This window comes from Salmo salar, chromosome 01 (assembly GCF_965601325.2).
Source record: "Salmo salar chromosome 01, fSalSal1, whole genome shotgun sequence".
NCBI classification, from domain to species: Eukaryota; Metazoa; Chordata; class Actinopteri; order Salmoniformes; family Salmonidae; genus Salmo; species Salmo salar.
In genome coordinates this window covers 40275031-40291133 of record NC_138291.1, presented here as the reverse complement: position 1 = coordinate 40291133, position 16103 = coordinate 40275031, and the positions used below count along the sequence as shown (strand labels likewise).

Genomic DNA, 16103 nt, shown 5'->3' with positions numbered 1-16103 from the left:
AGAGCAGGAGGAAGAGAGAAAGAAAGAACAAGGCTGTACACGAATAGGAGGTGAGAAATTAGATTCACTTTAATCTGTGGCGTTTCCATGTGGACAGTTTCATGACTATTCTGTGTTGTCCAAAGTCTAAATACTGTACATCACAACCTTCTGTCACTATCACACAGGACCAACCTCAAACTACTGCATATGGTGAGTTGGACTGATCCCAGATCTGTATGTTGTACAGTGTAAGAAGCATTGTACCAACTTTTCACTGTACTTACACTGCATTTAAGGTAAAGGTTAGGGTAGTCTCGTGGGGCCATCCTTTCAAACCTGGTCTTGTTGACAGAATGTGAGAAGCCTTGGTTCCCAGACTAGGGTTGCTGTCATGTACAGTAACAATAATCATCATACAGTCACACGAGAACCCTGTAAGTCAAAACGTTACCAACAACTATACATTTGAGAGGAGTTAGCTAAAGCACAGAGTACAGATCTGGGACCAGGCTGTAAGGTAGCCTGAGTGCCAGTCTGTTTGTGCCATCATGCCAACTCGTCACTCATTGGCTTGACAATGACAGCAATGGGGTTGGCAAGAGCACAAACAGATCTGGGACCAGGCTAAAAAGGTGAGCTGGTGAGGACTTTGTGGCTAGATATAACAGGGTGCTGTGAATTGCTTGGAGAGTGTGATTGGTTAAAGCAGTAGGTAGATTCTCAGTAACTGTACACTACACTAACTGGAAACAATCTTTAGAGAAGCAGCAGGTAAAGACTGGTAGAGAATCGTACAAGTAGCAGTAGTAGTCCATTGGGAGTCAAAATACAGGAACAAACCAGTCCGTGATGAGAGATTGGAGTGTGACAAAGCAAAGTATGCAGCAGATAACACGGCGATACTTCAACAAAGGTAGAAAACAAGCCCCTCTATAGTTGCGTTATACAGTAGAATAGACTGGGAGCAACTCTCATTTTGCGGGTGGTAGCAGCATGAACAGATAGATGAATTAGAATAAGCAGCGCTAGCTAACACTTTGGAGTAAGGCGGAAATAAACTGCTGGTGCATGGCCTATTAAAATGGCCGCTCATAGCCACCATCCATCCATCGCGCGGAGGGAGACGAGTAGGCAGACACCAATGAATTAGCTCCCTGTGCCGACACGAAGCGCTGTCTGCTATCAGATGAAATGACAATAACAGCTACTGTACTGGAGTTATTTAAGAGCTTAGGCATCTAACAGAGAGAGCTAACTCCACATCATGTTTCGATAGCCATTAAAATGTTAACACAAAACCAAACTAAGCTGAAAATACAGAGCAGATGTCATACAGACAAATAAAAACATACGTTGGGAATTAGCGATTGGATCAGAGCTTTATTAACGTTTTGTTTGTCTCGTTTCTGGTGCGGAGGGAGGAGTAACAAAAAAGTTCACTGTTTCGGGATGTCTAACAACAAAACCATCATCGAAGTGAAATGAGCAGAAGTCCTTTGTGTGAATCACATCTCGTCATGTCTTGCTGAAGGAGGTTTGACTTCATCACCATTCTGACCTATGGCTCTCATAATACGGACTAGCGTTAGTCATATTCTTCATCACAACAGAAACTCTTCCTTGGGTGATTCAATTGCAACTTGAAGAGCTGAGGTACATTCATAATAAAGTTTTAAATGTAAAAAAAAAATTATAATAATTACCCAAATCACCTGCTTTTAGTCATCAAATTTCACTCAATAAACACACATATTATCCTTTCCATTACATTTCAAATGGTACTTCATACTCTTTGAGTAAAGAAATAAAATACTGATTGTTCCCAGAAGAAGTGCACAGGACATTTTGTGCCAGCAGTTTCCTTCAGTTGTATTTAAAATGCTATTGAGTAAAACCAGGAAGTGCAGCGCGAGAAGAGAGAGGGGAAGTGATGATCTCAGAGAACAAAGAGCCAAATACGCCAGAGAAAAAGATTGAGTGAAATTATACTAGGTGTATATTAAAAGGTGCAATATGCAGAAATCGCTCTGCCATTTCCTGGTTGAAAAAAAATTCTAAGTTTGCCTAATTTCAGTTTGTGACAAAACAAGCCACTGTGAAATATCTTTTCAATAACACAAAAAATTGTATTTCAGCTGTTTGAAGCTGGTGTACTAAAGCGAAAGTAAAAGACTCAAAAACTAAACTTATGAATAGGAAGCATAGAAATAGCATACATAGAACTGATCTAACACTTCCTAAACTTACTTTCAATGAAAATGACAGATCTAAAATCCCATTTCTATGTGAATTTGGTCAGGTCTCCCAAAAAGTAACATATTGCAGCTTTAAGATAAACTACAGTTATAAACTGACTGAGAGGTAAAGGGTTAGGATGAGATTTTGGCTCGCTAGAGACAAAAATACAATTTAAATCTAATTTATTTATTTCTGTCCCACCTACAGTAGTGAACCTGAAACCAGCGCCGTCCCCTGCCATTGTTACTCCCTACCGTTCTCTCACAGCTTGTATGTCAATAAACTCAATGTAAACCAGTAAAGCACTGTTCAAACCTCAAAAACAAAAAGCCAGTCTTTCATGTAAATGACAAACTTCTAATACTCAGATAGAAGGCCGATGGGAGAGACACACTGACTGGCAGTGTGCAAGCAGTCTGCAGCGGTTGGTAGGTAGGAAGGCACCAATAACAAAGCCACGGAAGGAGGGACGAACCAACGAAATGGACAGATAGTGAAAAGTTCTACCATTTAAAAATTCCAATTCTTAGCTCCTTTATTTCTGAGTCACTTTAGAGAGACAAAAATAAATAAATAGAAAAGGGCTGACTGACTGACTGCTGCTCTTCTTCTTCTGCAATAACGGTTAGCTAGATGACGATTCCATCTATTCACTGTTGACTTTGGGCTCGTCTCCAGTTCGTTCCGCACTCAGGTCCAACTCCACTCCCAGTGAGAGAGAAGCAGCAGCCTTGTCTCCGTTCTTGGTTTGGCCTTCCTGTCCCTGGGTGGTTGCAGGGACAGCAGTGTCTGGCGTGGTGGAGTTAGCATCCACACTATCCACCTCCTGAGCAGGGCTAGTGTCCTGGGCTTGGCTAACACTTCGGCCTGCGTCTGAGGAGATTGAGCTAGCTTCTTTGCTAGCCTCCTGAATCGGGCTTGCGTCTCCAACCTCCAGGACTGGACTAGCGTCCTCTGTCAGGCTAGCGTCTGTACCATTCCCGTTGACCACCACCTTCCCACCATCCCCGTTGACTATGAGGGGGGCTAGATCCCTAGCTGCGCCCCCGTGTCCCAGCTGCTGTACCTGAGCCAACACCTGCTCCACCGCTGCCTGGTCGTCTCCCTCCTCGTCCTCCTCCTCTAGTTTCCTCAGGATGATGGGCAGTTTGTCGTCGGCCTCGGCATTCTCCAGCAGGGCGATGTCGCTCTCCTCATAACGTGGCAGCGGAGCGCCTTCCTCCTGCTGCTGCTGGAAGTGCAGGCGCTTGGCCTTGCCGCTGGCCACCACCCTCTCCAGGATCTGCTTCTCAGCCAGGCGCAGCTGGATGGCCACGCGGGAGTGGAGGGAGAGGCCGGGCTTCTCCAACGCACACTGGTCATCCTGGACGACAGGGAGGTGGGGCGACATTGGGCAGAGGGTGAGCGAGTGAGGTGGAGGGGAAGGGAGGGGGAGACAGAAAGTGAGTCAGCAAAGAGAGAAAATAAAACAATATGGTGGGCGAGCCATGTTGTCCTTACTGACCTGGGAGCTGGTCTTGTAGGTCTGGAGCAGCAGGGCAGCCCTGGTCTCCAGGAAAGTCCACAGTTTGATCTCATTGTCCCAGCTCACAGGGAACTCTGTGTTACCCAGGGTGAAGATCTTATTGATGGCATGTTCTCCTACAAGGTAGTCCTTCAGCTCTTCTGTGGCGAATAGGGGTTAAAATGGCAGCGAACCAGAATGTCAGGACCAATACGATTACACAGAGGAAACAACATCCAGCTCAACTCATCTGGTCTTTAGTGCTAAACACGTAACAATGTTTTTTTTTGTTTTTTTTAAAAGACGTCAATTAAGCTTGGTGACATGAATTAAAACCTTGAACATTAGAGTTAAGATAAAGGGCTGTTATTCTACAGGCCGAGTTCCCCAGGTAGTTAAACCGGGAGCCAACTGCTGTCTTCGCAATCTGCCTTTTGATTGGAGCTATTACATAAGGCTTGATTACCCCGGAGAGGGAGGCATGAAAGGATCGGCGGTTGAGTGCCTAATGTGTTCACATGCCACACACACCTGAGTCAATAGTATATATATATATGTGTGTGGCCTGAGGTAGATGAGGCCTGTCTTCTACACAAGCTGTAGTATGCTAGCCAGGCCTGGGTTCAAATACAATTTCAAATCATTCACATACTTTGAGCATTTGCTTTAGCCTGCCTGGAGAGGTTACACGGGTAACCTCGATCGAGTAAAGTATTTTTATTATTTCAAACTGGATTTCACGTCTAGGTATCACTCCTAACTTCTCCTCAGCCGTTCCTGGTATCGTGCCTTTGCGTGTGACGGTCCTTGTGACCGTGCGGGGATCCATATGCAAGGTCCCGAATCGACGCTAGCATTTACGCTTGCGCGCATGTGCGTCTTACCCTCGGTCATACAGAAGACTCTGAGGAAGGCCAATAGCTGGGCAGAGATTGGAGGATCGCTGCAGTGCAGGGCAAAGATACTAGACCTGATGAGAGTGGAGAGAGAGAGAGAAGAGGGGAAAGAAGTGAAAGAGAGACCGTACAGTCACAACAACTTCTCTATTTCCCATTACACACACACACACACACACACACACACACACACACACACACACCATCTCTTAGTTAAACCTAGACCAGTAAACCCGACCAGGACCTTATAACCTCGCCTGTAGCTGATCAGCCTCTGTCAGAGCTTCAATCAGCCTTTATTGCCCAGCAGAAAGCCGTAGTTGAACTGAAATTGGTACTTAATGCAGGTAAAACCAAGTACATGTTATTTTCCAAATCACATAAAAAGCTATCTGATGATTTATGCATACGTGCTTTGAAAGGTGCCCTCATTGATGGTGTCTCCACCTATAAATATCTGCGCGTCTGGATTGAGGAAAAGCTACATTTCAAAAAACATGTTGGCGAGTTAGTTAAGAAAAATGAAGAATTCAAAATTGGCTTCTTCTATAGGAAGAGGTCCCGTCTTTCGTTAAATAGCAGAAAAACTAATTATTCAGTCAATATTCATTCCGGGTATTGACTATGGCGATAACGTATATCAGTAGTCGCCAACCGGTCGATCGCGATTGACTGGTCGATCTTCAAGACATTTGTAGTCGATCACCAAATATTTCTGTAGAAAAGCCAACGAACGATAAAGGCTTGCGCTCCTTTTTTAAAATCGTGTTGAGTTGATGCCGGTAGGTGATTCAAAAGTCCTGCGCACCGGGTGAGCAAAGTGTTCCCATGAGACAAACTCCACCTACCAGGAAATCGGTGACTAAATCGAGTGCGCCTACTGCGCTGCCCAATCGGATAGCTCAAATCACCGTGGCTACAGAGCTTCCGTGACCCTGGCCACAGCCACGTTTAATAGGCTGCTAGCCTACATAAAAGATGTAATAACTTTTAAAACCATGACCACAGAGAGACTGTCAATGAACACAGCAAAAAGCTGCTGCTTTATGAGTGAGTTCATGTTTAAGTTTATATTCAGCACTGTCACTGTTTTTATTCAACACTATCACAAAACACTAGATTTTGTTATATGCTCGGGCTGCAGCTGCAATGAATGAGTAGCCAAGTATCGATAGCCCTGCGTTTTATTATTATTAGCAGCTCGTCGTGACGATTTTAATATGAAGGATTATTTCACTTTCTCTGCTCATAGGAACAACAGTAATTTGTGCATGAGGCAGATGTGGTGCGACTTGAGTTTCATCATCAGGTGGAAGACGGTGTCCACTCTCCCTGGTCAGTCTCACCGGGGGAAAGGAAGGACAGAAAAACGGTGGAGAAAAATATTTTTAAAAACTGTCATCCAACTCGGAATTCCAAGTCAGAAACTCTGGCATCCTTCTAGAGCTCTGACTTTTCGACCTGAAGATCAGTGACGTGGTGATGTGACCTCGTTGACCATCAGATGCAGGTACCGTCAGTCCAGTAAAATAAAATAGCAAATTATTTCAATTCATGCTCCACAGTGCCTCACAAGTGCTAAACCAACTGATCTATTTTGTTATCAAAGCTCGAGTTTTAAAATATAATATGGTCTGATTAACAATATTGGTGGGCCAATCATATAGCGAACATGCTATAGGCCTACTGCCCAAACCTCATTCCCACAAACCTGTTTGAGGTTAATGTAAAAAAAACTACATCTGTGCAGTAGATCTCAGCTTGCTTTTTGACTGCGAAAGTGATCTTGACTCAGAAAAGGTTGGTGACCACTGCTCTATGTGAATGTAGCGGTCACTGTATTGAAGCCATTGGAAGCTGTTAACCAGAGCGCATTATTACGGGCGATGTGTACCGTACACATCTTTGCATTTTGTACGAGAATGTGGGCTGGCCCTCGTGGTCTCCTAGATCGATGCGTTGCACTCTTTTTGTCTATGAAGCCTTCTCGCATAAACTTCCAACCTTACCTCATTGTGAACCTATAGATGTACGGGCTACTGGACCCAGGCTCAGAGATGGTCAACTCTGGACATCCCTTCCATCTCTACTGAGTTGGGTGGATCTGCTTTTCCACCTTACGTGTGGAATGATCGACTACGTACTTTAAAATTGAAGGAGTTGGTGCCTCTAGGGCATTTCGGACGGTTATGAGGGTACCTTTAACTGAATAATGTGTCTGTTTATTATTGTGTTTGGCGTTTTGTGTATTGTTGTTTATAATAATGTATTTTAAGGTGTATATCAATGTGTAGGTGAATGTGTTTATTGGATTTTGATGTGTATACAGGGCTCATCTGGAAAAGAGACCTGGGTCTCAGCATTGACTCCCTGTCAAAATAATGGTTAAATAAAAATTGTACACCTCACAAAGAAAACAACTTCCACAGTGATCCCTGTATGGCGTGACCCATATAAAACCCTGATCTGTAGGTTAAACTCAGTGAAGGGGCTTGGCAGGTACAGTTTGGGTTAATGGAGGTTAGCGGCCCATGGCTAACTCAGATCTCCACTACCCTCTTGTTTAGTTTAGCAGCCACTGGTCCATGGTTAACCAAGACCCACTCAAATTTAGCATCAGCCGACTCATTTAAGCTGAGTGGAGGGCAAGCCCTGATCCCCTGATGCATCTTTAATATACACTTAATCAATTACAAGTAAATCTTTCATTACCACGGGATATTCCTGGTGTTTTAACCCTGCCGCTTATAACAGAGAGAGAGAGAGGAGAGCGAGAAAGAGAATAAGAGGCAGAAAGAGAGAGAAGGGAGGGAGATGCCATTACACCAGGGGTGGGCAGGCTGGTGGGCCGGTGTGGGCGCAGGCTTCTGTTCCAGCCAAGCAGAAAACGTTGAAAATTTGAACTGTATCCAGGATACAACATTGCCGTGTTGTCTCAGAATAGGCCTGTATACCATGTGGGGTGCTTCCCCTCCCCCCGGACGCTGGCATCGTTTTATCATTACCCTAATGTTACGCAGCCTTCCCTCCCCGTCTTATTAACAAGAGCACTTTTAATCTCTTATTGATGGGCATTCTGAGTCTCACGGTGGAAATGAGATTACAGTCTGTTGTGTTGTTGCTGACAGATATAGTGACGTATGCTGTTCAAAAAGCACCGAGACAACGGCACACTGCCTGTCTGTCGCCCATACATACACCGGGATATATACGAAGAGGCGTTTTCGAACCACAGCGGGCTCTGGTCAAAAGTAATGCCCGCATTAAGAAATGTTAAGCCCCTTCCTGGATAGCCTAAAGGCAGGTAGCACTCCAGGAACGCGGTTGGCCAGCCCTGGAATAGTGCGCCATTTGTGATGCACCCTTCATGTCACAGTGCAGCTTTTGTTTTCAGAGTAAATTCTCCTCTCCTGTATGTACTGTTGTGATAGCGACGGGCAGAGAGAGAAGTAATGTAATAGCAACGCTGCTAGACTAGAGCAGGCCTCAGTAATGTGTTTGCAGTGTAATAACGTCGGCCATGTCCTGCCAATTGTCACATTGATCAATTCACTGAAATTCTGGAAAATATTGCCCTCCTGAAATTACCCGTCTCTGACATAATGGAGAGAGATAATTTGTTTTCTCTTGCGTTACCCCTCTATCTTTCTCCTCCCTCCCTCCCTCCCTCCCTCCCTCCCTCCCTCCCTCCCTCCCTCCCTCCCTCCCTCCCTCCAGGGGATGCCTGTGTGTGCGCGCCCGCCTCTCTACTTACGAGGGGATGCCAGCGCGGGCCAGCACCTCCGCCTTCATGGCGTACAGCCGTTCACTCTTGGACACGCCCAGTTTGATCTTGACCCTGTCGTGGGCGTTCTCCTGGAAGAAGAACCCGTTGTGGATCACAAACTCAGCGTTGGACCGCGTCCCATAGAAGATGTAAATCTGAGGACAGACGAGAGAACAGTCACTCACCATTAAATACTGAAACTTCCCCTTTTTACAACTTAATGTTAGACGGTTTTTTTCCCCTGAAAACAGGAGAAACTGTTTAAAAAAAAAAACAGCCACTACAAACATTAGTATTTTACTGGCTGGCAGCTAAAGTCAGCTGAACTTCCCCTTTATCATCCGATTCGAACTCAACCTCTAGAAGGTTCCTGTAGATCGGATCATTTGGATGTAAGCAATGTGGTGAACATTCCAACCACGATTCCTCTGTACCATTTTCCATCATAATCATGTTATCATTTGTGATCTAGTGGAAGCTACACATGGGCACAGAGAATCCCCACACCACTCGCGTACGGCTCCAACATATTACATCCACATTTACAGATAGCAGAAGGACTGGGAGAGGTAAAGGAGAGCGAGAGACGGGGCAGGGGATAGAGAGGAGGAGTGATAAAGCTTAGGAGGGAATGTAGCTTAGTGGTTTGTGTGTCTGAGCTCAGGCAGGTTCCACGTCCAAAATTGGCACCCTATATAGTGCACCACTTTTTTTTTTTTTTAACCAGGGACCATAGTGCCCTGGTCAAAATTTGTACACTAGATAGGGAATAGGGTTCTATTTCAGACACACCCTCTGTGAGCTCAGGGCACTTCGGCCGGACGGTAACATCTGCAGGAGGAATCATAGGATCAAGAGGCTCGACTCCCCATCACTCCCCCCCCCCCCCCCCCCCCCACACACACTTCGCTGTCTCTAAATCTTATCAAATAATTCCCATTCTAAAAAGAGAGAGGTGGAGATGGGGAGGGAGCTGTAGAAGTTGGTGGAATCCCGATTCTCCACCCCTCTCCCAAAGCACGGACTTAACAACTGTGGAAACTCCCTCCAGCCAATAAGTCAGGCACGGCCCAGCTGACTCACACCCAGCCTGACCTTCTCCCGCTCCCTGACATAGTCAAAAAAAAATGACAAATAAAAACTTTATTTAACTAGGCAAGTCAGTTAAGAACAAATTCTTATTTACAATGACGGCCTACCCCGGCCAAACCCTCCCCTCACCCGGAGGGCTAGTTCTGTATCGTAGCTAAAGAGTAAACGACGCAGTAGTGTCATGCGGCCCAGACTCACCTGGTCGTTCTCTTTGTAGTCCTGCAGAGCCACACACTCACACCGGTCATCCTCCAGGTTGTAACCAGTGGTGATCTGAGAAACAAACAGGCAAACTGTAATTCATCCATTCACTGATTGATTAGTGACAGTTGGAAAAGCTCATGGAAGCATTTGAGTTATCTTATCCAGAGCGACTTACAGAAGCAATTAGGGTTAAGTGCCTTACTCAAGGGCACAGACAGATTTTTTTCACCTAGTCAGCTCAGGGATTCGAACCAGATACCTTTCGGTTACTGGCCCAACGCTCTTGGTTTTATATGGACTGGTTCAAATCAAACTTTATTTAAAGTGCATTTCAAAACATAACACACTTTACAGTAAAACATTAAAAGTTCAGAGCTGCAAAGTGAAGCTCCTTCACTGACTGGCGAAACAATTTACAGCATGTTTATTTCCTATACATGACCAGCTAATCTAACAAATGTACAATATTTCCCCTCCTAGGTTTAGAAGAGCTGTATATCAAATCCTCCATTCGTTTGGTAACAAAGTCTTGGGACTACTGAACAAAAATCAGCAAGCAAATTTATTTCAGAACATGAATGTATTGGTTTAGCATATGTAGTCAATGAGTACATCAATACATATAATTCCTTTATCCGGATTTAGTGGGAGCTTTACAAAATGGGCAGAAATGAAGGAAATTGAACAAACCCAACACCATTTCTCACCCGTGAGTAACACTGCGGGAACTAGGGCTGAAGACGAGCAATAAAATGTGGAAATATGTCGGAGGAAGTTGCAACCCATTTTTATTAAACTAAAACCAAGGGAATACACAGGAAGACATTTTATTACATGTCTTTAATGACTCGCTTTGTCTACATATCAGGCTTTCACAAATCAAATCTCATTTAAGGGGCGTAGATGCCGTTTACATGCACACGCAGGGAGGAGATATTACTGCTCCGTTACAATCAGTCAATGAACACAAATCAAAGCCAAATGATTGCGATAAATAAAAAAAGAACCCATGAGATAAACGTAACCATCTTAGGAATACACATTACACTGGTGTGGTTTCTCGCAAATCTGCAATTATCTACAGCAGATGTCTTGATTGTGTGTGTGTGTGTGTGTGTGTGTGTGTGTGTGTGTGTGTAAAAAAAAAAATCACAAAAAACCTACGATTTTAAAACATACATTTAATTAAAACCTGTCGCACAGTGGGTAGAGGATGTTCTGTTCGTGTGCCGTTGTGCAACAGGCCTGTTTCAGGCCATGCAACATTTCAGCAGTGGTGGAAAAAGTACCCAATTGTCAAAGATACCTTAATAGAAAATGACTCAAGTAAAAGTCACCCAGTAAAATACAACTTCAGTAAAAGTCTTTGGTTTTAAATAGACTTAAGTATCAAAGGGAAATGTAATTGCTAAAATATACTTAAGTATCAAAAGGAAAAGTATAAATCATTTCAAATTCCTTATATTAAGCAAAGCAGACAGCATCATTTTTTAAATATATATATTTTTTACATTTACGGATAGCCAGGGCCACACTCCAACGTCATTTACAAACGATGCATTTGTGTTTAGTGAGTCCGCCAGATCAGGTAGTAGGGATGGCCAGGGATGTGCGTGAACTGGACCATTTTGCTGTCCTGCTAAGCATTCAAAATGTAACGAGTACTTTTGGGTGTCATGGAAAATGTATGAAGCAAAAAGCACATCATTTTCTTAAGGAATGTAGTGAAGTAAAAATAAAGACGTCAAAAAAATAAAAAGTAAAGTACAGAGCCACAAAAAAATACTTAAGTAGTGTTTGAAAGTATTTCTACTTAAGTACTTTACACCACTGCGTTTCAGCCATGTTATAGTGTATAATAGCATGTTTGTAGTACTCACCAGGCCGTTGGTATGGTTGCACATGTCCCAGAGAGGGATTAGGGCGAGGGTGACGCGGCTACCGTCCTCTGTAGGGATCTGGTTCTGACGGGTCATCACAGAGGAAACCGCCCATCTATAGGGGTCAAAAGGTCACGGTCAGCCAATTATCACATCAGCAACAAGACCCACTTTCCTGGACTAACCAATCACAACAAGGGCCCTGTGTTTTCCTGAATAGCTGTTAGTTATAGCCTCAGGTGGTCGGGACAGTCCATTTGAACATTTGAAGTACGCGAAACTAAGTGTTTGTCCTAGTGACCACTGTTGTGGATGGTGCAGTAGGCGACTGAACAATAACATCTTGATTATTAACTGAAGACAAGGGCATTAGAATTATTCTAAAAACGACATTGTAACCGGGCTAACAGCGGTTCCTCCAAGAAGCCTTTGGCGCCACGGTGACAAGATAACAACACACGCCGTCCCAGCTCCGTCACTCCCGCAACACGTTGCCCGGCTGGAGCGGAGGTCTGCGTCACACTCAACACAATGGGAAGATGAAAAGAGGCCGCCGATAAATTATTCCCTCAAAGATAACAAAAGAGCGAGGAGAATAAACGCTCCGTTTAAAAACGGGCCATCCTGGATGCCGGCAGTTGTTCTACACTCTTAGACTGTCTTAACACGCGCACGGACATGCGCCGCGCAACACACAAAAAGTGGGGTGGAGGGCAAGCATTTCAAAAGCAGGCCGACGCGCGCGCGCGCGCGCACACACACACACACACACACACACACACACACACACACACACACACACACACACACACACACACACACACACACACACACACACACACACACACACACACACACACACACACACACACACACACACACACACACACACACACACACACACCAACCTGTAGTCGTCGTACGTAAAGGCGTCCTTCAAGGGCAGTTTACTGGTGGTCGGATGAGTCTGGAAATGTAAGGTTAGGAGGAGAGGAAAAGAAGGGAGAGATGGAAGATGGGAGAAAAGAGAGTAAAACAAAATTAAATAATAAATCAGTGTGGAATTTCGTTATGCGGCTGATACTAACAAGAGTGTGTTTGTGGTGTGTGTAAATGTGTGTGAGGGGTGTGTTATTGAGCGCCATGTGTGTTAGTGTGTGTCTGTTAGAGGAGTGTGTGTGTGTGTGCGCACATGTGTTAGCGTCCACGGTGCAAGCTAGGATCAGGATGGCGTTAGCCCCCCATACATCACTGTCAACTTAATTTGTTGTGCCCAGCAGCCGTCATAAATCTGCTTCATCAATTTGGGTGACAGAGAGCCACCAGTGACACAGAAATCTACATTTAAAGCCACACACTGGACGCCTCCAAGGGCTCATTTACAACCTAGCAGGAGCTAGAGGGAGGGGGGACTAGCACACTTCACACCTAGAAAGACAGGTGGAGGAGAAAGAGAGCAGAGCGCAGAGAGAGAGCAGAGCGCCTAGAGAGAGAGCAGAGCGCAGAGAGCAGAGCGCAGAGAGCAGAGCGCAGAGAGAGAGCGCAGAGGGAGCAGAGAGCAGAGAGAAGAGAGCAGAGCGCAGAGAGCAGAGCGCAGAGAGAGAGAGAGCAGAGCGCAGAGAGAGAGAGCGCAGAGAGAGAGAGAGAGAGAGAGAGCAGAGCGCAGAGAGCAGAGCGCAGAGAGAGAGAGAGCAGAGCGCAGAGAGAGAGAGAGCAGAGCGCAGAGAGAGAGAGAGCAGAGCGCAGAGAGAGAGAGCAGAGCGCAGAGAGAGAGAGAGCAGAGCGCAGAGAGAGAGAGCAGAGCGCAGAGAGAGAGAGAGAGCAGAGCGCAGAGAGAGAGAGAGAGACAGCGCAGAGAGAGAGAGAGAGCAGAGCGCAGAGAGCGAGAGACAGCGAGCAGAGAGCGAGCGAGCGAGCAGAGAGGGAGAGAGGGAGAGAGAGAGAGCGAGCGAGCAGAGGGAGAGAGAGAGAGAGCGAGCGAGCAGAGGGGGAGAGAGGGAGAGAGAGAGAGCGAGCAGAGAGGGAGAGAGGGAGAGAGAGAGAGCGAGCAGAGAGGGAGAGAGAGAGAGAGCGAGCGAGCAGAGAGGGAGAGAGAGAGAGAGCGAGCGAGCAGAGAGGGAGAGAGAGAGAGAGCGAGCGAGCAGAGAGGGAGAGAGAGAGAGAGCGAGCGAGCAGAGAGGGAGAGAGAGAGAGAGCGAGCGAGCAGAGAGGGAGAGAGAGAGAGAGCGAGCGAGCAGAGAGGGAGAGAGAGAGAGAGCGAGCGAGCAGAGAGGGAGAGAGAGAGAGAGCGAGCGAGCAGAGAGGGAGAGAGAGAGAGAGCGAGCGAGCAGAGAGGGAGAGAGAGAGAGAGCGAGCGAGCAGAGAGGGAGAGAGAGAGAGAGCGAGCGAGCAGAGAGGGAGAGAGAGAGAGAGCGAGCGAGCAGAGAGGGAGAGAGAGAGAGAGAGCGAGCAGAGAGGGAAAGAGAGAGAGCGAGCAGAGAGGGTGGGAGAGAGAGCGAGCGAGCGAGCAGAGAGGGAGAGAGAGCGAACAGAGAGGGAGAGAGAGCGAACAGAGAGGGAGAGAGAGCGAGCGAGCAGAGAGGGAGAGAGAGCGAGCGAGCGAGCAGAGAGGGAGAGAGAGCGAGCGAGCGAGCAGAGAGGGAGAGAGAGCGAGCGAGCGAGCAGAGAGGGAGAGAGAGCGAGCGAGCGAGCAGAGAGGGAGAGAGAGCGAGCGAGCGAGCAGAGAGGGAGAGAGAGCGAGCGAGCGAGCGAGCAGAGAGGGAGAGAGAGCGAGCGAGCGAGCGAGCAGAGAGGGAGAGAGAGAGAGCGAGCGAGCGAGCAGAGAGGGAGAGAGAGCGAGCGAGCGAGCGAGCAGAGAGGGAGAGAGAGCGAGCGAGCGAGCGAGCAGAGAGGGAGAGAGAGCGAGCGAGCGAGCGAGCAGAGAGGGAGAGAGAGCGAGCGAGCGAGCGAGCAGAGAGGGAGAGAGAGCGAGCGAGCGAGCGAGCAGAGAGGGAGAGAGAGCGAGCGAGCGAGCGAGCAGAGAGGGAGAGAGAGAGAGCGAGCGAGCAGAGAGGGAGAGAGAGCGAGCGAGCGAGCAGAGAGGGAGAGCGAGCGAGCGAGCGAGCAGAGAGGGAGAGAGAGCGAGCGAGCGAGCAGAGAGGGAGAGAGAGCGAGCGAGCGAGCAGAGAGGGAGAGAGAGCGAGCGAGCGAGCAGAGAGGGAGAGAGAGCGAGCGAGCGAGCAGAGAGGGAGAGAGAGCGAGCGAGCGAGCAGAGAGGGAGAGAGAGCGAGCGAGCGAGCAGAGAGGGAGAGAGAGCGAGCGAGCAGAGAGAGAGCGAGCGAGCAGAGAGGGAGAGAGAGAGAGCAAGCAGAGAGGGAGAGAGAGAGAGCGAGCAGAGAGGGAGAGAGAGAGAGCGAGCGAGCAGAGAGGGAGAGAGAGAGAGCGAGCGAGCAGAGAGGGAGCGAGCGAGCGGAGAGGGAGAGAGAGAGCGAGCGAGCGAGCGGAGAGGGAGAGAGAGAGAGCGAGCGAGCAGAGAGGGAGAGAGAGAGAGCGAGCGAGCAGAGAGGGAGAGAGAGAGAGCGAGCGAGCAGAGAGGGAGAGAGAGAGAGAGCGAGCGAGCAGAAAGGGAGAGAGAGAGAGAGAGAGAGAGAGAGAGAGCGAGCGAGCAGAAAGGGAGAGAGAGAGAGAGAGAGAGAGAGAGAGCGAGCGAGCAAAGAGGGAGAGAGAGAGAGAGCGAGCGAGCAAAGAGGGAGAGAGAGAGAGAGCGAGCGAGCAGAGAGGGAGAGAGAGAGAGAGAGCGAGCGAGCAGAGAGGGAGAGAGAGAGCGAGCGAGCAGAGGGAGAGAGAGAGAGAGCGAGCGAGCAGAGAGGGAGAGAGCGAGCGAGCAGAGAAGGAGAGAGCGCGAGCAGAGAAGGAGAGAGAGCGAGCAGAGAAGGAGAGAGAGCGAGCAGAGAAGGAGAGAGAGCGAGCAGAGAAGGAGAGAGAGAGCGAGCAGAGAGGGAGAGAGAGCGAGCGAGCAGAGAGGGAGAGAGCGAGCGAGCAGAGAGGGAGAGAGAGCGAGCGAGCAGAGAGGGAGAGAGAGCGAGCGAGCAGAGAGGGAGAGAGAGCGAGCGAGCAGAGAGGGAGAGAGAGCGAGCGAGCAGAGAGGGAGAGAGAGCGAGCGAGCAGAGAGGGAGAGAGAGCGAGCGAGCAGAGAGGGAGAGAGAGCGAGCGAGCAGAGAGGGAGAGAGAGAGAGCGAGCAGAGAGGGAGAGAGAGAGCGAGCGAGCAGAGAGAGCGAGCGAGCGAGCGAGCAGAGAGGGAGAGAGCGAGCGAGCAGAGAGGGAGAGAGAGAGCGAGCGAGCAGAGAGGGAGAGAGCGAGCGAGCGAGCAGAGAGGGAGAGAGCGAGCGAGCGAGCAGAGAGGGAGAGAGCGAGCGAGCGAGCAGAGAGGGAGAGAGCGAGCGAGCGAGCGAGCAGAGAGGGAGAGAGCGAGCGAGCGAGCGAGCAGAGAGGGAGAGAGCGAGCGAGCGAGCAGAGAGGGAGAGAGCGAGCGAGCGAGCAGAGAGGGAGAGAGCGAGCGAGC

At 48.1% G+C, this 16103-nt stretch overlaps 1 protein-coding gene across 4 annotated transcripts in view; it reads right to left on the bottom strand.

The window, feature by feature from the left end:
* The window catches only part of setd3 (SET domain containing 3, actin histidine methyltransferase), a 76847-nt gene that overhangs the window by 11716 nt on the left and 49028 nt on the right, over positions 1–16103 (bottom strand). For 2 of the 4 annotated variants that reach the window (XM_014194918.2, XM_014194924.3), the window contains exons 7-13: positions 12471–12529; positions 11563–11677; positions 9677–9751; positions 8375–8541; positions 4609–4694; positions 3725–3885; positions 47–3583 (exon numbers count right to left, since the gene is read on the bottom strand). In XM_014194918.2, coding sequence (XP_014050393.1) covers positions 2867–3583; positions 3725–3885; positions 4609–4694; positions 8375–8541; positions 9677–9751; positions 11563–11677; positions 12471–12529 — 1380 coding nt within the window. In that variant the 3' untranslated portion in view covers positions 47–2866. Of the gene's footprint in view, positions 1–46; positions 3584–3724; positions 3886–4608; positions 4695–8374; positions 8542–9676; positions 9752–11562; positions 11678–12470; positions 12530–16103 lie in introns of those variants that run through there. The other 2 variants (XM_014194934.2, XM_045717694.2) reach the window with 2 other exon arrangements.